Source organism: Salarias fasciatus, chromosome 9 (assembly GCF_902148845.1).
Source record: "Salarias fasciatus chromosome 9, fSalaFa1.1, whole genome shotgun sequence".
In the NCBI taxonomy this organism is placed as follows: Eukaryota; Metazoa; Chordata; class Actinopteri; order Blenniiformes; family Blenniidae; genus Salarias; species Salarias fasciatus.
Window position 1 is genome coordinate 13,743,763 of NC_043753.1, and position 23,412 is coordinate 13,767,174.

Sequence of the window (23,412 nt, forward strand, 5' to 3'; positions counted from 1 at the left end):
AATAGTAATATTAATGATATCAAATATGCGTGCTAAATCTTGGTTTCAGTCTATAAAAATGCATTAATCTGCAGCTGCCTTAGAATGATTTGTACATACTTGAACTGACATTTATGGCGCAGGCCATCCATACATTCTTGATGACTTTCCAGACTAGCAATCAAACCACAATATAACTCCACAAGATAACGCAACAATACACACAACTGAAAGAAGAAAGAACGCTTATGGGCATGAAGATGGTACGCGTTGTATTTTAAGTGCATGAACATGTGATCGTAATCTGTATGTGAGAGATAAAGCCAAAAATTACACCAAGCAGATGGATGAAATGTGAACGTCGGCGATCAAAATCAAAGTCGGTGTGTCTCGTGAAATGAAGGAAAACAAAAAAAGAAAAAGATGAGCCCAAGCTGGTTTGCAGATACAGTTTTTAATGTATCACAACAATGAGCAACAAACATACTTGATGAACTATTTCCAGAAGTTGTTCAAATACCATCTACAATAAACGTCATTTCAACTATGACAACAGGTCTGTGACAAAATAAAAAAAAAGGTTTCAAAACCATGTTATTACCGTGATACGGTACAGTTGAGACCTCAAACAGTACAGTAACAAAAACTAATGCGACTACTCTCTATATATAAAACATCAATAACATTTTTGGTTTAGTTTATTTAAAGTTTTAGCCATAGGGGCTTCTTCTTATTAAAACCTCAGGGTGCATTTCCTATGTAACCCAGATGTTGAAGAGTACATATTGTGTAGGATATGATTGCGCCATGAAAATCCCTTTGACATCCAGAAGAACAATTCCAATTTCAACCTTTTGAAGGCTGTCCCCAGAAACATGACACAATCCATCCATTTTTTTTAAAAAGTTCTTTTTTTTTTTCTTTTTTTTTCTTTTTGGCTGCTGTGCAGTTGCAATATCTATGTACAGTTATATTGTTGGACCATCCTTTTTGTTGGTTTGTTAGCTTTTACCAGTCCTTGGTGTGGAAAGCGTCCTGTCTGATACTAACATCTTAGCACACGATGTTAGCGGACAGTTCAGTCTTATGATGCTGAGCCACGGGGGTGGGGAAAGGCAAAAAGCCAGAGTTGTGAAAGCCTTTGGAATCAGGACAGTCGCTCATGTTTGTACAATGGCAGAATTGCACCTTGGGAGGCCAGGATGTCTCTTATGAAACACAATCGAAAAGTGTCTTCAGGAATAAAGTAAATGTAAAATACTAAAAATCCAAATAATGACATTTAAAAAGCTCACACAGAAAATTAAAAACTGACATTTTTGCTTTAAAACTTTGAAAAAAACACCTTTACAATAATAAAACATAAGAGGAAATGTTACTTGATTCCATTGTTTGAAACAATAACTAAGCATGATTTGATTTAACCTGTCAAACAGTTGCATTACATGCTACTTGCTCATCTCAGAATAGGAAATACCAAAAGCAATACATTTTTGCATTTCTTCATATTAATAAATTTGTACCATGCACAGCCAACTACGAATATGTACAACAGCTTAGCTTTCTTTGTTCACAAGCCTTTTCTTTCATACAAATAGCCTTCTGTTACTTTGGAATGAATCACACTGGTTACCAAACTAGAAAGTGATTCGTAAAAAATTGAACACCCTTTGACAGCTTTCACATTCTTAGTTCCACAGCAAAACAACAAAAAATAAACTAAAAGGAAAAAAAAACAAAAACAAAAAAGCAAAGCAAAGCAGGTAATGGATCATTATTTAGTCTGGTAGAAAGCTGAGAGATTTTATGGCAAGCAAATTAACATTACACAGTAGCAGCAAAATGTTGTAAGGTAATACTTTGCGATGTTGAAATCACTAAATGTGGAAAAAAATTCAGACGTTAAGTTTAATTGTAGATCATCAGAAGTGCCCAGAGAATTGGTAGGAGGACGTTAACCTTTGCACTAAATGGCTGCGTACAGGTGTAACACTGTTGAAAGTCCTACAAGTACATGAAAATGATTTTAATATACAACACAAATGCTGTTGTCCCCCTTTTAAAGCAGCATATTTGCAAAAGTGTAGCAAATGATCATACCTTTTTTTTTCTTTTCTTTTTTTTTTTAACATTGTGACCAACTTGTACCTTAACAGTTTCAAGTATACAGTACTGCTTTCATGGATGCACCAATTGTTAAATAGGTCTCTCGATTGTTAGGGATCAATCCTGTAACAATTATGGACCAATATGCTGCTGCAATAGACACAAATAATAATTAAACACAAACATACATACATACAAACGGAAAAAAAAAAAACTCTATTAAATTAACAAATGGCCTACTCAAATAATAAAAAGACAAAATAAAAACAAAATAAGTGCACTATAGTCCAGACACAAGCAGGTACCGTAACAGTACAGCAATTCACAAATGAAAAATGTTATATTCACATAATCCGAGAGTCTATCAAAACTAGAGTTATTACCTCTTCAGAAAAGGGTGTGAGCAGAGGTAAAAGTGAGAAGGTAAGAGTTGGCACAGATTAGTATATACTACAAGAAAAAAGAGGGTGGGAAATAGATACAGCTTGTTGTAATACAAACTGGCAAACACAGGGGCATCATACACATTTACTTCACCATTCTAAATTCCCTCAGTGGCAAAACCATACTGTCTTTGTAGGGCAAAACTAAAAGGATATGCACATCGTCCATTGTAACAGTAATATTGTCTCTTGGTACTCTATACACATCAAGGAAATGCGTCCGATAAAGCTTGACATGTTTTGGTTATAAGCCAAGTGTACCCAGGCTTGTTGCTGCTTTAACAAATGAGAAATGTTATGTTCTGACCTGAGAATTTAAAGCTACTGAATTACACCTATCTAAACTAAGAGAGATTCTCTTTGAGGGTTCTGGATCGTCATCCCATACAGTACATGCTAGCATTTGGAAAACAATCCAGCTGAGGTGCAATTTGCTATCGTGAGAGTTTTTGGCTTGAAACAAGCTCCCCAAGGGAGCCTGTGGGATTTTTTTCCTACTCCTTGTTTTTGTATACAATATAAGCTCAGTCAAGCATCTGCAACAGTTCTGTCCATAACAAAAATCAATCAATATCTTGCCAGCATATCAATATGGGAAAAACAATCCTGAGTCAATCATTTGGTACTGTAATTTTTTGGGTTAAGAGAAACTTTGGAACTGCAGTTTAAAAAGTCTTATTTTTTTCTTTAAGCAAGGGATCCTTTTGTCACTCCTACACACTGAACATATCCATTCTGATACTACTGAAGCTCGCGTCTAGGCCAGAGGCCGGCTTCGCCTTGACTTCCAACGCGTTATCTAAGTCATCCAGCTTCTGGCTTAGCTCATTGTCAGACTCATCTGAACAACTCTCGGTGGGTAGTGAGGTTGGAACCCCTGAGGTGCTGCAGGAAGTTGAGGTAACCGTTGAAGGTGAGGAGAGGGGGGGAGGAGGAGAGGCAGACGGGGAGGAGGAAGCAGCTTTCCGGGCTGTGGTGGCCTGGAACAGGACATTTGGCCAGGACTTCATGGACAAGCGAGAGAGATGAGGAAAGGTGTTATTAGAAGAAGCTGCAGACTGCGAGGTAGATGTGGTGTTAGGAGTAGGGGAGCAGACAGAGTGAGGTAATAATCTAGTATGCTCTTTGGCATTTCTCATTGCTTGTTTGATTGTTTTCTCTTTGTGCAAGCTCGACTGAAGGTGTTGGCCAAGTGCTTCATTCCCGTTAACAACCACATTGCAGGCAACACAAGTGTAGTTGCTCACTGCCTTTCGAAGCACTGTCTCTTGCGGGTCAGAAATAGGATGTCCGAAGTAACAGAAGGACTTCTGATGACGTACCACTGAATCTTCGTCAGCAAAAATCATCTGGCACTTCCTGCATATAAACTCATGCTTGACGGACGGTACAATAAAAGCGTCTGGAAAATCCATGGTACTTTTGGTATCTGTTTTCGGTTCTTCTTTTGTGCTTTCTGTTGAAGAGCCTTTGTTGTTGTCATCCTTAGCATCTATAGATTCTTTTGGTTTGAATGAGTTGGTTGTGGTGCTCTGTATGCTCTGGGGTGTCTGCATGGGAGTAGGTTTCTGTTGCCGCTGCTGCTGCTGTTGTTTCTGCTGCTGCTCAACTTGTTTCTGCTGCTGCTGCTGCTGCTGCTGCTGTTGCTTCTGCAGTGAGTCCTGGAGGGACTGCTGGTACTGTTGGTACTGCTGCAGGAGAGCTGTCGGGGAGAGGCCAGCGGCCATGGCAGCTTGTGGGACTGCTGCTGGGCCATATGGGAATAGACTCTCCATTCCACACAGTGGTGGGAAGTAGCCCCCTGTCTGGACCCCTCTGGGAAGTTGGGGCGAGAAGCAGTTGGGAAATCCAGGAAGAAAGTAGGGCAAGAACTGCCCCCCCAAGAAGGAACTGGGATCACTTGCAGCAAGAGCATTCTGAAGTGCTTGAAGTTGTGTGGCATCCAGCGTAGCCTCACTTCCTGGCTTCCCTGGCGTTGGACACGCTTTCTCCCTTTTCTTGGCCATGCTGGGGGTCTCAGGGCGTGACCCGCTCTCATTCTCTCTGTCCTTCACCTTTACTTGTGGTGTCATGTCTCCTGGCTTCTTGCTGCTGTCTCTCTCTGAATCTTTGCCTTGCTGCTCTGAATGGTTTGCTGCTGCCAAAGGTGTGGAGGGAACAGGAGGAGGAGGAGGTGGTGGAGGAGGAGGAGGAGGAGTCTGCAGAAGAGTCTTGGTTGGGGTAGTGCTGAGAGACATGGCAGGAGAGGGGGTGGCTGGTGTAGGGAACCCAAGCATGCCAGCACCGGGAGACGCTAAAGCTGAAATACAGTGGTATATAGATATGGAAATATTCAATATTTAAATAGTCAATCCCAAGTCACTTTGGAAATTTGTTCGTCTAAGATAAAGATGCTTAATTTTTCACTGGCTTAATCGTTATCTCTTGATAAGATTTTGTTATGGATCAAAACTGTCACATGCTCGTTATGATAATTTCAATTTGACAATATATTATGATATAGAAATACCAAACCTACAATAAGGGGAAACACAAAATTAAACAAAGCCATGATATACATTTGTTGTAGAAAAACACAAAAAAATCTCTGAATTAGCAATTAGCATTTAAACTTTGATGCTGACATTATACATGCACTAACTCCCACCATTTTTCATTTTGAAATAGTTTAAAAAATAGGACCTCTGACAAACATCACTGTGGTACAGAATATACCAGTAGTAATAGAATAAAATAGTGCACGATAAATCTCAGTTCATAAAGCTTCTAGTCTGTTTAACATCTCTGTTCATTGTTTGTCATACTAACTCACCAGGTGTGTTGGGTGGGAATACAGGAAGCGATGACGGCCCATTGACCCCAGGAAGTAGAACTGGTGGAAGTCCAGATAACCCTGGGTAGCCTGAGGGTAGGCTGAGGCCATGAAGTGCATTATTGTGGTCCACTGAAGTCTGTTGCTGGCCAGGCAGGCTGAGTCCTTCACCAGCTTTCTTCATGCGGTCCAGCTCCTGCTGGGCCATCAGCTGACGGACAGTGGTTGGTGCTAGGTAGTCCTTTTCTCGATCCACCTGGTTGCCCAGGGTTTCTTGCACTTTGGTGATGTGCTGTTTGGAGAAGATGTGGTCTCGGACAGACATCCGGGCAGTGTACTTTACACCACACAGTGTACACTCGGGCCTTGGTCCATCTGGTGAGCCTTGACTTATCATGAACGGCCTTCCGATATTTATCTTGAATTTCTTTTCTTTAGCGCGTGCGTTCTGGAACCACACCTGGACAACACGCTTGGGGAGACCAATCTCATTCCCCAGCATCTCGCACTCTTGCATCGTAGGAGTGCGATAGTCACTAAAGCAGGCTTTGAGAACTTTAAGTTGCAGGTTGCTCATCTGCGTTCTGAATCGTTTGTGGCCTGGCCTATCACCAGCACTGCTTCCTTTTCCAGACTTGAATGGATTGCCTGCTCCAAAAGGACTGGGTGAACTGGGATCGGCGAGGCTCGACGATTCACTCCTGTCGTTATTTTCATCCATATCATCATCCCTGGAACTAAAGTAAAAGTCACAGTCTTTCCCAGAGAAGCTGAGGGCAGGGCTCACCATGCTGAATTGGAACCTTTCATTGCCTTCAGAATTTAGAGCCAGGCCACTTTTGCTGTCAATCAGTTTGTCCCCTCCATTGGCAGTAAGGCTCTCAACCTCATTGTTATTACACTCATCACCAGTAGTGGCATCGCTGATGGCTGTATTAATTGATGATGTCTCATCGAAGTCCACCTTACTGAGGTCATAAGATGATGCTTCTGCTGAATTCATATTGGGCCCTTCAGTTTCATCACAGTTTTCAGCTTTTAAGGATGAAGGGCTTAAGAAGTTTTTTACTTGTGCCTCAGATGGTTTGACTGGAGTTGAAGTTGCAGCAGGCAGCTCATACTCATTTGGCTCAGTCTTGGTAGGCAGCTGTGGATAGTCGAAGAAACTATATTTATTTGGGCTTTCACCTCTTTCATTGTCTTGATTCATCATTGGGCTTGGTGGTAAACTGAAACCTGCCTGCTTAGCCTCATGCCAGTGTCGAGATCGTATGTGGCTATCCAGAGCAGATTTTGCCTTGAACAGTGCTCTGCAAAAGGGACATTTTTTGTGTGACTGAGAGGGTCCTATTGCCCTAAACTGCCCCTTTCTCTCTCTCGCACGAGTGTTTTGGAACCAAACTTGCACAACTCGCTTTTTCAAGCCAACTTCACGTGCAATGTGGTCCAGCATCTTCCTTGTTGGGTTAGAGTCAAGCAGGTATTTGTCATACAGAATCTCCAACTGTTCTGGTGTGATAGTAGTTCTCAAACGTTTATCTCTGTGCTGTTCTTCACTACTGTTTACACCATCTTTGTCATTAGTATTTTCCTCCTTGTCATCTAATTTTCTCTTCATTGCCCCAGAGGCTGCAGCTGAAGCCATGCCAGAGCTACCCTGAGAGGGGATTTGAGAGAGTCCCCCAGATAATAGCTGACTAGCCATTAGTGGATTGTTAGGATCAAATATCATGTAGGGCATATCAATTGGTCTTTCAAGGAATTGAGAGTGGAGGAATTGGTTCTGAGCAGCTAAGAAATGCATGTGTTGGTGCTCTTGCCATAGTTCCACGGTGGGGAATGCTATCTTACACTGGTCACACTGGTACTGGAGCATCTGGTGAGGAAGGCTGTTTGTGAGCGAAGAAAGAGCCAGGGAGAGTGGACTTGAGGGCACTGCAGCTGCCTGGGGCTGGGAATGGGGTCGTGACATTTGTGGTTGGGGAGCTTTCTGAGGAGGTGGCTGAGGTGTGCAAGCCTTAGATGGTCTCGGATCTGGAAGTGACTTGATCACTGGTGAAGGGGCGGTCTCAGCTTGTTTAAGTTCAATTTCAAGGGCAGTATCTGGCTTGGGGGAAGACTTTCCCACTGCCGCACGAGGAGAGGCCATCACAGGGGAGCTTGAGCCAGAGGTCGTAGCACCTCCTGTTTGAAGCTGTTTGCTTTGCTCTGAATATGAATGTGAACTCTTCACTGAGCCTTGCTCGGAAGAATCCATGTATTCCTCACATTGGGCTTCCTCATTACCTTCTTCATCTTCATCCTTATAACACAGTTTTTTCTGGTGGGTTATAAGGTCAAAGATACGTGGGAACACGATGTTGCACTTCTTACACTGGTACTGCATGTTACTGGTTCTGATGTATCTCTCATTAGTCAGCTCTTTCTTCTCATTGTCTTTTGAATCTGCCTGATTCTCGTAGCTCTTGCGGGCTTTCTGGCGAGCATTCTGAAACCACACCACAATCACTCGTGTTGGTAAGTTGAGCACAGTGGAGAGTTGCTCAATCTCATCATCCTTTGGGTAGGCATTGGTGTCAAAGAAGTCTTGAAGCACTCTCAACTGATAATCAGTGAATCTAGTTCTGGAGGATCTCTTGTTCATGGCTGAATCAGTTCTGTAGTATTCATGTGCACTGAGCTGTGATTCCAATCGAATGTCTTCCAAAGTAGTAACGGGAGGAATGTTAAAATTATAGGGGGAATCTTTACTTCGTTGCCTTTCTTTGAAGAGGGTGTTGCGGAACCAGTGCTTTATGACTTTTTGGGGTAGGCCAGACTTTTCAGACATTTCCTGAATTTGCTCTTCACTTGGAGAGTTGTTGATGTCAAAGTTGGCACGAAGAATCTTGAGTTGGTCATCAGTGATACGAGTACGTGGTCGCTTGAACTGAGACTGGCGAAGAAAGTTTGGATCAAGGCCCAACTGTTGCTGGCAAAGCTGGGTAAGGTCTGTGGAAAGGGAGTCCATACTAGGCAGCTGGAGAGCAAGCTGAGGAGGCAGTCCTGGATGCTGGACGGACTGCATCATTAGGGGTGGGAAAAGTGGCAGATCCAAGGGAACTGGAAGCTGCACTTGGGGTGGTGCAGGGGGGGCAGTAGGTGGTGGTGGAGGGGGTGGAGGCTGGGTTGGCTGGGCTTGGTGAGTTGTTTGATGTGTGGTCTGATGGGGAACAGGAACCGGTGAAGGAACTGGGGTTTGGGGCTTTGTCAATGACGTAGAGGGAGGCTGGGGAGTCGTCACTGGTGCTGGAGCAGGTGGGGGTGGTGGAGGGGGTGGCGGAGGTGGGGGCGGTGGTGGAGTCTCAGGTGAAGCGGGGTTAATTGGATAAAGTTTGTCATAAGCCTCTCTGTACTGCTGGGCAAACTTTTCAAGCTCAACATATGGGAAAAAGTGACTGTGCACATGCTCTTGGTGGCTTTTGAGAATTAGCATGTTGGAGAATAGCTTTCCACACATCCCACACTCAAGTTTGTCAGTATTCATCTCCACTTGTTCAACTCCATCTTTGTTCTTCTTCTGGTTTTTTTGTCTGTTTTCATTGTACTGGATGACCAACTCAAATCCAAAGTTCTCCAAGAGTGCTTTGGCTGCATTACCCCTTGCTCCTGACACGATACGTGGAGGGGGAATCAATGGCTCAGGGAACTTTGTCTTTTTGTGGTCTTTGTGGTCTTTACTGCCATCACTCAATGCATCACCTCCATTCTCCATCTTTGCTCTATTTTCTTGTTTTTCTAAGTGATCCTCTGCTTCTCTTGACATTTGTATGTCTGAAATTGACAAAGCACCAGGCTCCATTTTGGGTTTGTGATTCTGCAGTTGCTGGTTTTTCTGTTGGTGAATTTGTGACTGTGTCTGAGAGGTCTGCTGCTGCTGCTGCTGCTGTTGAGCCTGTTGCTGGGCCTGGGCCTGCTGTAACTGGTGTTGCTGCTGCATCTGCTGCTTCAGATCCTCCAGAAATGATCCAGTCAGGCCAGGCATTCCAAAGGCTGCTGCCGAGTGCAGCGCAAGTTCTGGGCTGAGGTTGAACTCTGCTCCTGGTATGTAAAAGGGAAAGAGGAACTGTGGCTGTTGAAATTGCAACAGAGCCTCTGGAGTCATTGGAAAATGGGGGAAGAAAGCTGGATTGAGAAACTGAGGCTGGAAGAAGGCAGCCTGTTGTTGCAGTTCATGCTGAAGCTGCATTTGCAGCTGGGCTGAGGTCTGTGCTGACTGGTGGCTGCTTGCCTGTGCTGAGACATGGTCATTGGTTGTTGTTGTTTGTTTTGCGTTGCTGCTGCTGTTACTGTCTTTGGGTTCCACAGTGTTTTCTTTGTTAGAAGATGGTGTTCCACTTCTAGCTGTGTCTGAGATGCTTGTATTCCCTTGTGCACTTGGCCCAGGACTTTTTGCAGGCACTGGACCACTGGTTCCAGTGATGCTAGAGCTGCTGCTCATGTCAGTTTTGGCGGTTCTGGCTTTGGTCTGGTGTAGTACTGACCTCATATGAATTTCAAGTGTTGAGCTTTGGCTATAGGCAACATTGCAAATATTGCATTTGAAAGGTTTATTATCAATGCTGTTGCTCGTTTCTTGTGGAACTGGGCTTGATGCCTCTTGAAGAACCTTCTTCAATTTGTGGAGGTGGGACACCGAATTATAATGAACAAGTAGGATGTTCTTCTGAGTGAAGGACTCCTTACATACTGTGCACTTGTAAGGCCGAGAGGGGTCCAAAAATTTCTCCATTGTGAAGTTGGGTCCTTTTCTAAATGGCAAGGTTCGTTTTGGTTCTGCACCCATGTCATCTAGCAGAGAGCTGCTGTCACTTCCAGTCGGACTGGGCTTCTCCTCTTGGTCCATTTCATCATCTTTGTCCAAGTCATGTTCAAAGGCTTGAGCTTCCTCCAAAGCCCTGGCCTCACTCTCAGTGATGTCTCCATTCAGTGGCAAGTTTCCTATGAGTTGCTGCACCTCAGCTTCACTGAGTTCAGGATGTCCATTTTCTAAATGCTTCCTGAGAGCCAGGAATGTTCTGAAGCTGCGCTGGCACAGGCTGCACATCGTGGCTGCTCTGATGGCATGGTACTGAGAATGTATCTGAAGCTTCTGCATTGTCTTGAAGGCCAAGCTGCAGTGGTTGCAACGATATTTGTAGACATGTCGATCAGAGACTGACAGCTGCTGTTGTTGCTGTTGGAGTCTTTGGAGCTCACTGAGGTGATCTTGTAGGGTATCAGGAGACTTACTATCATGTCCTAACCCACTAGCTCTCTTCCAATCCGGGGCCTCCGAGGCCTCCTTTGGTGGCTTGAGTTCCTCACTCTGCAGATCTAATTCATTCTTGTCTTGATTGGTCAGTTCATCCTTTGAGATGCTTCCTGTAAGTAGAGAGCATAGCTTGAAGTACAATATGAGGTCATGTATTTCTAAAAACTATAGTTCAAATAACCTTTAATATCACTTTTACAACAACATTTAGACTGACGGAGAAACTCCAAAACAATGTTTTCTGCTCACCTTGAGATTTTCCTGACCCATCACTGAGAGAGGTAGAGGAATCCATTGAAGACAGACTTTTGTCTTGTCCAGTTTGGGGATGCATTATATTATTTGGTGTTGCTGTATCGGGTCCAACAACCTATCAGAAAAAAACAAAAACAAAAAACAAACGCAAAAAGCATATTATATCCTCTGTTATTTTTAATCGTGTTTCCTTATTTCAAAATCACACACACACACAAACACACTTCATAAATGTTATTTGTACATACGGTCATAATGAGCTTTTCCACGCAGTCTGGTGCCACACTGTGAAGGTGAGTCAGATGCAGCTGCAAGTGGATCTTGTTGCTCAGAACATCCTGGCACAGTGGACAGCGGATCACTGGCTGCATGGAATGCTGGGACATCACATGGAGCTGCATACGGTTGGCATCTTTACTGCTGTAGTTGCAGTATGGGCACTGCTGAATCTAGAAAACGAGAGCGCTAAATTAGTATTTGGGAGAGAGTGGAGACTTAATCCAAGAAAGAGGGAATCCTATGCAAGGTGAATGTGATGGACTAACTTTTTTTGCACTTGAACTACTTGATTAAATATAATTCTTGCACTAAGGCACTACAAGCTTAGCTATGTATTACGGCCCAAAGACAAGTTAAAAAAAAAAAAAAAAAAAAGTAGTTCATTAAGATTTAGAAAACTCTCTGTTCAGAAGTGAAATGGCCCAATTTATGCAAAACCATAATGAATTTATTGTATTCTTCAATTTTCGCATAATGCAGTCTAACACATTCTAACACTCTCACAACCAATTCCCATGCCCACCTTAACACAGAAAATGTAGATCAACCATGTTTCATGTAATTCACTTAAGTCTTTCAACTCATGCAATTTTATTAGGAGAAGAAACGATTGGCCAGAATTTCTAATCAGGAGATTACAGATGACAAAGGTGTGTACTCTCCCCGGCTACAGCATGCCCTCATTACAGGGAGTACTCTGAGCATAGCTGCCTCCCTACCACCTGTCTTAATAGAATCCATTTCTGAAATGACTAAGTCCTCCCTCCTTGCAGGGCCCAGAACCAGACGAGCTAATACTTCATAATCTAATTTAAAAACACATATAATTTAAAGAGATGCAAAAAGGGGGAAAAGAAGCAGGGAGGGAGACCTAAAGCTAGTGCAGGTATTCCACTTAAGAACACAAAGCCTGGCCTGTTGTACTTGATGCTAAAAAGCTCTGTCAGAGAGGGAATGGTGGGATGCATTTAACCCTTTGAATGAAAGCTGGCGCCAGCAATTGCTAAATGCTTGGCTTAGCATTTCTGCTTCTTATGGTTAAGTATCCTCCCATTAACTCATCCCACAGTGACAGTGAAGGTTAGATTTCATTAATGCTTATGAAGACGAACCTACCTCATTAGCTTTTTAGCATTCGGTATGTCCAACAATAAATTCAACAACTAGTGTTTGGAAGATGAGATGCCACAAGTGTACTACAAATAGATATCTGGATTCATTACAGAGCAGCCTTGTCTTTGCCAAGGTGAAAACATTTACAGGTCATTGGACCCCCCTGAACCCATGTCAGACACTCTAAGGATGCTGGTAGTGACATGTTCATGGTTGGTTGCAGTATTGTAAGTTTGCTTTGATATTTTGAAAACCTTTACCTGGTCATTGGCCGAGGTCTTCCCCTCAGCAGACTTTGGCCTTTTGGGAGGACTTTCAACATGTCGATCTGACAGGAGGGAATGTTTACCCATAGCATTCGGTCCAGCAACCTCTTTGGATATGGTATTCGCTCCTGGAAGATAGTAAAGATTGTGGAGAGAGAGAGAGAGGAAAAAACAGAATGCAAAACATTAGAATCAGCTCATTAGCAGATCTTTATGACAACATGTTATATGAACACATTTGTGGAACAACAGCTTGCATTGAATGGTTTACATTTATGATTATAGCAACTTTTTAAAACATCGACTAACCAGTTAGGCGTCAATTGGAGTAATTTCTCCCAAAAGAAAGAACTCTTTAGATTGTAGACTTTGCGCATAATAATACAAAACCCAAATATCCTGTGGAGTAAGTGGAGTAATATTCAACAACATCCTACTATGATGAATTTCGGTGAATGGATTGGAATTGTGTTTGCATTAGATCACACATTGATGAAGTGATCATTGCTGTGCAAATAATACCGCGGACAACATAAACAAGTCTGCCATATTATTATTCAGTGGAACATAGGTGATGATTTACAAAAAAATATTTGACACCAAAACAACATTAGCCTGGATACAAGCATGAACTGTGCGATTCACATTCATATATGCTGACGTGTTTCTACCCCGAGGACATGTAAAATGGGAAAAACTCTGGCTGGCTCATTATCACAGCACGACATACATTAAATGTTATGGTAATATTATACACTTCATTAGTTCATATACATTTCCCCAGCTGCCTCGACAACTCCTGTGTCTGTATAAGATGCTAAATTTTCAGGGCTTGGTCATGGCTGGTGGTTCTACTTGTGCGAGTCTATTTGTGCGTGTGCGTGTAAGCGTGTGTGACGTTAACAGCAGGGCTCAGTGTGGAGAAATCAGCCTCTGGTTGTATTTAGTAAATGCTGCAGCCGCTGATAAATCTTTCATTAGCCTCATCCTAAGATACAGGCCGTGCAGGCCCCGCTATACTCTGCCACTGCAATTTACCCACTCGGCACAACACAAAGACACAGCAACGGCAACTCTCCCACCCTCCTTCCCTTCTTCTTTCTTGGTCTTTTCCTCCCTCTCTCCCTGAGCCATCACCCCCCCCCCCCTCCTACCCATCCACCCCCCCTCTATTGCGTCCCCTCCCTCGTCTGGTCACTCAAGGCAATATGTGAGCCTCACTCTTGCGAATCAACGCTTCACGCTAGATGCACAAATGGAAAAAAAGGGAAATCAAAGCACTGATACATGGAGAGGGGGTTGAAAAAAAAAACATTTTGTATTTCATATTATTCTGTGGCTCATGTTTGTATTGGGCGCATATCAATTCCTCCGGCCCGTTCATGCATTTTAATTCTGTTGCATTAAGTAGGCGTTCCACTTATTTTATTTGTAATCCCCTATATCTGGAGCCTGAAATATTGGCCTGTCAAGGAAAGTGACAAGAGAGAGGGAGGGAGGGAAGAAAGGAAGAAAGAGAGAGAGGGGGGGAGAAAAAAAAACACAAGGGCACAATGTGAATTTCCAAGAACATCCGAGAATTGCTCTGCAGCTCAGAAGAGCGAGGTAATCTCGTCTTCCACTGCTTGTGATGGCCCCTGCAGGGCTTGTGCGTGTATATATGTGTGTGTGTGTGTGTGTGTGTGTGTGTGTGTGTGTGCATGTGTGTCAGCGCACATATATATGTGTGTGTGTGTGTGTGTGTGTGTGTGTGTGTGTGTGTGTGTGTTTGCGTGTGTGTGTTATGTGCCTCATGTCAGGCCTCTGACACTCCATTGGTCAGATCGGCCCAGGCTGGAAGCGCCCGTCATATCACCTGACCTTTCCGAAGCCGACGCCCCGCCCCCCCGTATTTATTATAACCATTTCTAATTTCAACTTTCAATTTTTGCCTCCATCTTCCAGTCAATTTGCAACTAAATTACATCCCAGCAAAAGGAGATGAGGCGATTGTCAGACAAGAGCCTGCAAACACATTTACAATGCAGCGAGGGAAAAGTGGCCCACACATCATCATTGATTACTGTCATGTTGAATGTAAATGTATGTTTGGGTGCGGATATGAGTATAAGGTCTGTCCTTCTGATTCAGATTCAGCGTTGACCCCGTGCTTTGGTTAACACTTATGAAGTTCATTCGAAGAAAAACAATTGGTTGACCCTGAACGTGGAGAAAAGACATTTTTTCTATCGCTGCTTAGGAGAGTGAAATGGCCCTGCCTGTAAATAAAGTTGCATTCAGACTTTTAGAATTTCTTCCAAGGGTATAAGACAATTATGATGGCGAGTGCGGTCCAGACACCACCTTTACATTCAAAAGGGAAAAAAATAACATCTCGCTCAGTGTAGCTTTTTCTTTTAATAGTGTAGAGACTGCAAATACATTACGGAATGACTGAAATCCAGGCGGGAGCAGGAGGTTCTGCTCTCATTTTCCTTTGTCTCTGAATTTGTAACCCATATTTAATGGCTGTCCTTTTCCTCCCTCCCTTCCCACCTTTCCTTTATCCCTTCATCCTTATGTGGTTTCCAGCAGCTGCAGCCGAGTCAAGTGAAGGGGCAGAAATAAACCTGGAATTGCGGCCCCCAACTCCCCCCCCCCCCCCCCCCCCCCCCCCCCCCCCCCCCCCCCCCCCCCCCCGCCCCCAACCCGACCCCTCCGCCAATGACAAATGTCTGCGTGGAGCAGGACCCTGCTTGATTAGATAAATCAAAAGGTGATTTATGACACTCAACCGCTTTTGCATTGCAGGGGGAGAGAGTGGTACACACACCACCCATCTTTATTTGCAACTGTCAATGATGTTTAGGGGGCCGCACGCGCACGCCCATGCAACACACACACACACACACACACACACACACGCGCGAGTGGGCACTCAGATGGGGAAGAAGTAAAGTGCAATGGAAAAGACAAAGAGATGTAGTGGAACTGAGTGAAGAACAAGAAAAAAATGATGAGAGAGGGACAGAGAAGCCCGCAGCTTAGCCTCGGGGTATTTCTGTCCCAAATAGTTCCAAGGAATTCAGTGGGAGCAACAAAATTATCACAGCTTACACTTTTGCAGTGGAAAGATTTTTTTTTCTTTCTAAAGGGGGAAAGACAACTGAGAGTAAATCAGCTTCAGCGAGTCCTGAAGAGAAGGATTTCAAACTATTCTAATCTTTATTTATTCTCTTTCATGTCTTTTAGAACCTATGAAATATTTCCATCAACGAGTCTGTTATTCTGTGTCACGAAAACAGGAAAAAAAAAAAAAAAAAAAAAAAACCCCAACAAACACAGACCACAGAGTACGGGGCAAAAGGCTGGGTGGCTTGGATTTAGTATTCAATTTAGCTGTCCTGAGCCCTGGCAGACTGGCTAAGGTTACGGAGCAGTAAATCTAGGGAGGGAGAGCTGGCCAAAGCGGGCCATGGAGGGCCAGCCAGCATGATTTACTGGCCTACTGCTCTGAGGTTACGCATTAGGCTGACCCCCGGTCACCTGATAACATTACAGCAACACACTCTGAACCCCAAACTCCCACTGAAGCACTCAGCAGGCCCAGATCTAGCCGGAGGGAGGTATACAGAGAGAGAGAGAGAGAGAGAGAGAGAGAGAGAGAGAGAGAGGGGAGAGGAGGCAAAAACAGTCAGACAGAGAAAAGAAAGGCCATTAAACAGCAGCTGTCTTGTAGTTTGTGTTTTGTAATGACTAACCTTCCTTTCTCTTCAATCTCCAGCTCGCGTTCTAATGAGAGATAAATATGAGCACGGCCTTGTCACATTTGACAAATCGGCTGAGACGCTCAACAAGCTGTCATTACACAGAAAACACACATACATGCACAAAGGAACTGCTGCAGGCTTGTAATTAAACATGCTAATATCTTTAATATATTTTAATCTCATCTCTCGGAGACAGAAAAGGAGCACAGCTCTCCTCTCAAGTTTAGCAAATTTGCAAGACGCATGCTCATTAATAATGACAATATTCTGAATATGAACCCACTTATATGGAATATTTAAAATCGCATCCTGTTTGCATGGGAGTGTATTTTGTGCCCCCCCCACCATTAAATTTGTACACAAATTAACAGGATATCATTCGATTGTTGGAACAATGAGTGATTTCGTTGCTAATTTGAAGCAGGTAGAGATCTGTAATTTCCTTAGGCTGCCTGACAGGCTCATTTCCATGCCGGGGCCTTTGTTTAGCTGGTTATTTATAAGAAGTGGGCCCCTGAGCCATGGTGGCGACATGTGCCATCTACACAAACAAAGCTATCTGGAAGTAATCCACATCAAGGACATTTGCATGGAAAATGTAACATGGATTATAATTAATCTAAAGTGACATAGGATTAAAAAAGACAATATAAATGAAGCAACGGAAACAGCTCTTTCTCGCCCCTCCCCCCCTCCACCATCTCCTCTCTCTCTGTCTTTATTTAAAGGATCGTGGTCTTGAAGACGAAGTGCACAAACACACTGCTCACTTGGTCACAGTCTAATCCCTTCGCCGGAGATCTCCATATGGAACCACACACACCCCCACACCCACACCCACACACACACACTGCAATATTTCAACACTGTCTGGGCTTTTCTGGCTGGGTGAGACATTCAATCTCCTTTTTTTAAAAAAAAAAGTGTAACAACCAGCTGACACACCAGCAATCACATTTTCTGGCTTTTTGACTTTCTGAAAGTTCCTTTATATGAACACAGAGCAAAAAGCCTGACGGCAATTTTGTACGCGGCTTTTGGTCAACCTAACATCTGACCCCAAAGCGATTCACGAAAGTAATTATTCGTTATTATGCGTGTACTCTATATTAAATAGATGTTATTATCCTCAAGAACACATACATGCATAAGCGCCCTTTCAAGTGCGGAGGGACCTGAGCGCCGTCGGTTTTTTTGCTTCTTTGCATGTGTGCGGCGGTGTTAAATGACGCTGGTGGTAATATGCAGCGGTAAATGCATGGATGGTGGTTCCCCGCCAGTCCGTCAGACAGGCCTGTCAGAGAGATAGAGCTGAAAGATAGATGACTAGCTAAACTAATAGGCCCCAGCCTCACTCAGCTCTCCTTCTGCCTCATTGAGCCTCACATTATGGAGCTAGGTATGGCATGCGAGGAAGAGGAGGTGGGGAAGCAGTTTCAGATGGATGGAGGTTGTAGAGGGTGGGAGTTGGAAGGTGTATATGTGTGTGTGTGTGTGTGTGTGTGTGTGTGTGTGTGTGAGAGAGTGGGGGGGTGCTGGGGGTTGAGGGGGAGTAAAATAGAGCGAAGAGGGGGGACATTAGTGAAGATAGAAAAGAATGAGACCCCGTGCAATGACAGAGGGGAAAAAAAGGAGGAGAGAGAGGCTCCATGTAATATTCATCCCCAGCCATGGATTTCCATCTCATACATAAGAAGACCATATGAATTCTTATTTGGGTAAATCAAATCTAACAAAGCCGGGGCTATCCCAACCACAGCCTTGCAGCGGAGGCATTATGTGCACCATACCTCGCCCAAAATAACAAAAACACTGCGCCGCCTTTTCGAGTGTCGCCCCTCCCTGCTTACAGGATTGCCATTCTTGCACGCGAATAAACAGCTTCTTCTTGCCTCTTTCAAACATGTGCTATTTTTTTTTTTCTTCTCTTTTTTTCTATCCAAGGTAATGCCTGTGATAGGGTCACAGATTGGACAACAATTAAGGGATGGATTGAGCCTGGAAAAAAAATAAACTGGGAGAGGAAGAAAAATGAAGGAAGGGTGCAGAGAAAAAACTAATTTAAGGGTTGCAGGGATGCAGAGCAATATTAGAAAAACATATACACAGCCCCCCCCCCCCCATCTAATCCTGCGCTTATGAAAAATTAATATGTCATCGGAGAGGGCACAAGAACGAGAAAAGATTAATGCAAGGCGCTTATAAATTACAAGCACGCAAACTGATTTGATTAAAAAATAATCTGGGGCCTGGACATTGCCTGGTAATATCCACAACACTCAACTTATCCTTCTCTCTTTCTCTCAGTTTTTTTTTTCCCTATCCTTTATTTCTCACTCTCTCCCTCTCTCTCGCTCCCCTCCTACCCCGTCTCTCTCATTCTCTTTTTCTCTTTCTGTCAGATGGAAACGATTAAAGCGGGTCACATGGAGGCTAGTAAGCAGCGTTCACATGTTACGCACACGCTAGAACCTTATCTGAGCGAGAGGGAGAGAGACAGATGAATGATAAAAACAGAGCCTTATGGGCTGTGTGCGTTCTCTGTGTTTCTAAGTTTATGGAGGTGTGCAGTGCCTGTGTGCACGTGCGTGTGCGTGCGTGCACTCACGGTCAGTTTTCTTGCTGTCTGTCGCGTCTCGGTCAGTGAGGTTGAGCCCGGGTCTCGAGGAGGAGCGAGGAGGTCTTTCGCTGTCCTCAGCAGTCTCTTCTGAAAATGCAAAACAAACAAACAAACAAAAGCTTCATGAGCCATGTTGTCGTCTTTAACATGTATTTGCTGGTCAGGGTGTCAGCACTGAAAAAAATCAGCTTCTACGGCGACTGGCGTGAGGAACAGCGCACAGATTTTCACAGATTTCACAATATCGCATTGAGAGTCGTTTTGAAAATATTCTTGCTTCTGCATGATCAGTTAATCCCCATAAGTCCCCTCACTTTTACACAAAGGTCAAGTTTACACTACCGAACAGTGTATCTCAGCAGCAAATTATGGCAGTGGCTGAAACACATGCTCTGTTGAAAATAACCCTGCCATGCCACTTCTGCTGTGTGAAACACGATACATCCATGATCCCAAAGCAGGGAAATACTGTGACGACAAAACCTGTTCAAAGAGAAACTGCTTCAGAGAGCACTTTTCACTAAAAGAAACCTTTCAAAGGCATCGGGATGTTTTCTTGTGCAGATATTTCATTTCAAATGAGCATTAAACATTTTCTTTAATTCGTTTGGATTGCTATTAGGTTGGATAAATCTTAGAGCAGAAATACAAAATGACACCGTTTTAATGAAAAAGCATAATTACATGAGAAAGTCATTATTCTGTTTTATTACCACCACTGAAAACACACAGCTCTAAAAATTATATAAGCCAATATTAATATTGTCTTATAATGTGTCACACACACACGAAAATAAAGCGATAACACATATCAGGACAGTGGAAGCCATGTTCACATCCATACACAGAGATTGGGTCTGTCTATATACCTTGGTTTAAAGAAAAAGGTGCACACACACACACACACACACACACACACACACACACACACATACAGGCGCACACACACACTAACACAACTCAATACACACGTGCGGTTCTGTACTATTAGCAGATTAGCCTGCCCATCTCTGAGAGTTCAGCCCCTTGTTTGATAATTCTGTGTATCTGCAGTGTTCTGCCAGTGGATTAAAGTGTGTGTGTGTGTGTGTGTGTGTGTGTGTGTGTGTGTGTGTGTGTGTGTGTGTGTGCCTGTGAGTGTGTGCGTGTGCGCGCGCGTGTGTGTGTATGTGTGTATATGTGTCGCCAGCACAAGCTAACACTAATCCTAGCCGAGCCCCAGCGCTCCCTTTCATCCAGCCATCATTTGTCTCCGGCTGGGCTGATGTCACTTTGTAATGAATTTTGAGCAGTCTGAGAGAGGCCAGATAACCAGGCACACACACACACACACACACACACACACACACACACACACACACACACACACACACACACACACACACACACACACACACACGTATATATACTTATATAGTGCACTTTTGCATCTTGTTCTAAGCATGCACCAATGCAAAATCAAACAGAAACCCTTGCAACACAAGCCTCAAATACTACACACACACATTCTCGATCTCTTTCTCAAACCCCCCCCCCACCCCTCACTGAAAACCGTTAAAAATTTCATGTCTTTTAAATGGGGGAGAAGGAGGGGGGGTCCCTCTCACCGCAAGCCCCTCACTCTGCCAGAGAATGAAACTGGTATGTGTCTCTGTGCTTCTGTGAGTGTGTATAAAATAGCTGTGCTCATCAATTCTGCTCTGCCTTAATAACCATATTTCACAACACACACGCACACACACACACACACACACACACACACACACACACACACACACACGCACAGAGTCATATTCACTGAAATCAAGCAAAGGGTGCATTGAGGTCAGCTTGCATTTACATACAATCACTTTGGCCATTGTATGATGAGCACAAGGGGTCTGAAAACCCCCTTTGGAAACATGATATGATTAACCCTTTCACGGCGCGACCGCATGCACACGCACGCACATACGCACGCACACACACACGCACACAAACATAGACAGACACATGGGCTGAGCGCTGGCGCCATTGCTTTAAGCGGCAACACATTAAGTGGACATTATATACAGCATGAAATTTTCATGGCAGATGCTGGCATGTGATTGAGGAGGAGAATTGAAATTGTGCTTGTGTGTGTTTGTATTCATGAGCGCGTTACAGTTTTGCATTTGCACGCGCGTGCGTGTGTGTGTGTGTGCGTGCGTGCTGTACGCGTTTTTGCACATGTGCATGCACGGTCTGTGTGCATGTGTACACACACACGTGTGTGTGGTTGGGAGGGGGAAGAAAAAAAAAAAAAAGACTGGGACTGCACTCTGCTCCTGATGTTTTATTAATATGTCGGTGACAACGGAGATGAAATATCTCCTGTCAGCCGAGAGAGCCCAGGCTGCAGAAATTGCAATTTTCACTGCTGGTGCTGCAGCGTCCATCTTTGTATTTTAATTCACCTCACCTTCATATAAAGAGAAAGTGGAGGGATACTGTGTGTGTGTGTGTGTGTGTGTGTGTGTGTGTTTGTAGAGCCTTCACAGCCGGTTTATCGTTTCTGTGTACTTGACTTTTGTTCGAAGCCAAGGAAAAGCAAATGGCTAAAATCGAACAGCATGTTTTTTACAGAAGTGGGAGAAGAAAAAAATAGGAAGACGGGTCAAAACAAAAATACACAAAGAGAGAGGGGGGGGGGGGAACACAAGCTCTTGAAGATCTCACATACTGCAAGGTCAAGATAATATCCCAAAAGACGGAATGAAAAAAAAAAAAATCTCAAAAAGCAGGTGCAAGAAGACAAAAAGAAAAAAAAAACCTCAGCTAAACAGCACCAGTTTATTCCTTCAAGTGTGTGTGGGGGTGTGTATATAAATAAATGTTCAGATGTGATCCATAAAGACCGACTTTAAGCAAAAAGCTGTTGAGCGTGTTTAGAATAACAGGGTTTAATTTTTACGGCCTTCTGTAAACTTCACTGCTTTTGGACGATGTGAGGTGTTGTTGTCAGGAATTGACTTTTCATTCTGGATTCGCCGTTTTTGGTGGAAGAACTGATTTTTACTTCCTGGCAAAAAGTGGCGGCTGGTGGAAGTGGGACCAAGACGCGGCGAAAGTGGTGAAAACTGCAGTCAGCGTGTGATCATGACAGTACCGGACCAGTGTTTGAAGTATCCTCTAGGGGGCAGTCTACCTGTGGCCAGATTGGACGAAAGAGAAGCGAGAGACAATGAACAGAAAGAAGGAATGAGAGGAAGGAATGAGGGTGAAAAAAAAAGAGAAAAAGAAAGAGAAAAGGAGGGGTGATCATCTGGGCCTCATCAGTGCTTTTTTCACTCCTTTCCCTGCGAGTCAGTTATATCTGTGTCGTGTGTGTGTGTGTGTGTGTGTGTGTGTGTGTGTGTGTCATGTGCGTGAGAGTGTGTGTGTGTGTGTGCATAGGGGGAATGTGTTTCCACACTGAGGACATTCCCAGACGAGCTCCCTCAATACATCAGCACAGCGTCTGCCCTCTGACTGACCCTGACGGTTGCACACCACACGAGCGTGTGCGTGTGTGCGCACGCACATGCGCGCGCACGCACTACTGTGCACGGGTGCATGTTTTCAATGCGTGTGAGGATGTGTACCATTGATCAGGAGAGTGAGACAGTGACTGCATGTGTTTGCATGTGAGATGTCATGTGCAAAAGTGGTGTGTGTGCGTGTGTGTGCATGTGTGTGTGTGAGAGACCGAAGGTTGTGCAGCAGGGACTCTTAACCATCAACTTAATCGCTACCAGAGGACACGCAGAGCAAAACTTTCGCAGTCACCTTCCACTGCCTCTGAGCGCACACACGCACGCACACACACACACACACACACACACACACACACACACGCACACACACAAACGCATACAGCGGGAGTAGGCCAGGCTGTGGAGGGTGTGTGATTTTGGCAGCCCGGTGGGACCCTCTTTGATGTGGGTCAGTCGGAACATTAAAGCCGGCCGGTGAGCTGGAGTTAACCACAGACCCCGGGTTCCATTACTCTGCACAAGCCTATATTTAACCGTTAGAAAGGAGGAATAATTAAGTGACTCTTGATGAGAGTTACGAATAATTCAATTCAGATTTAACTAATAATTAAAAGCCAGTGCGGCCAATTAATCCTTGGGATGAATATGTGTTTTTTGTTTGTCCACCGGATAATTCCTGGTATCGCCAAACAAAATGCTTTTGATTTGCAAAAAGAAAATTAGCTCGGTACCAATTTTCTAACAAAATTACAGTTAATTTCTTGAAAGCAGGACAATATCAAATGGAGAAGCAGAGTGAAAACAGATTGTTGGAGGAGTGTGTAGCGAGAAAAATTGTAAAATGAGATGTTTTGAAAGAAAAAAAAATGAAGGAGTAGACATATGGGAGATGGAGGCAATGAAGAATGTATTGAAAGTGTCAGCACAGTGTGTGTATGTGTGTGTATGTGTGTGTGTGTGTGTGTGTGTGTGTGTGTGTGTGTGTGTGTGTGTGTGTGTGTGT

At 43.9% G+C, this 23,412-nt stretch overlaps 1 protein-coding gene across 8 annotated transcripts in view; it reads right to left on the reverse strand.

Annotated features, from left to right (window-relative positions):
* Nucleotides 1–414: 414 nt before the first annotated feature.
* Nucleotides 415–23,412, reverse strand: part of zfhx4 (zinc finger homeobox 4) — a 94,480-nt gene continuing 71,482 nt past the window's right edge. For 5 of the 8 annotated variants that reach the window (XM_030099493.1, XM_030099492.1, XM_030099495.1 and 2 more), the window contains 6 exons: nt 18,904–19,002; nt 12,541–12,674; nt 11,137–11,337; nt 10,883–11,003; nt 5,341–10,743; nt 415–4,827 (listed from right to left, as the gene is read on the reverse strand). In XM_030099493.1, the coding sequence (XP_029955353.1) occupies nt 3,242–4,827; nt 5,341–10,743; nt 10,883–11,003; nt 11,137–11,337; nt 12,541–12,674; nt 18,904–19,002 (7,544 nt within the window). In that variant the 3' untranslated portion in view covers nt 415–3,241. The remainder of the gene's footprint in view (nt 4,828–5,340; nt 10,744–10,882; nt 11,004–11,136; nt 11,338–12,540; nt 12,675–18,903; nt 19,003–23,412) is intronic. The other 3 variants (XM_030099498.1, XM_030099497.1, XM_030099496.1) reach the window with 3 other exon arrangements.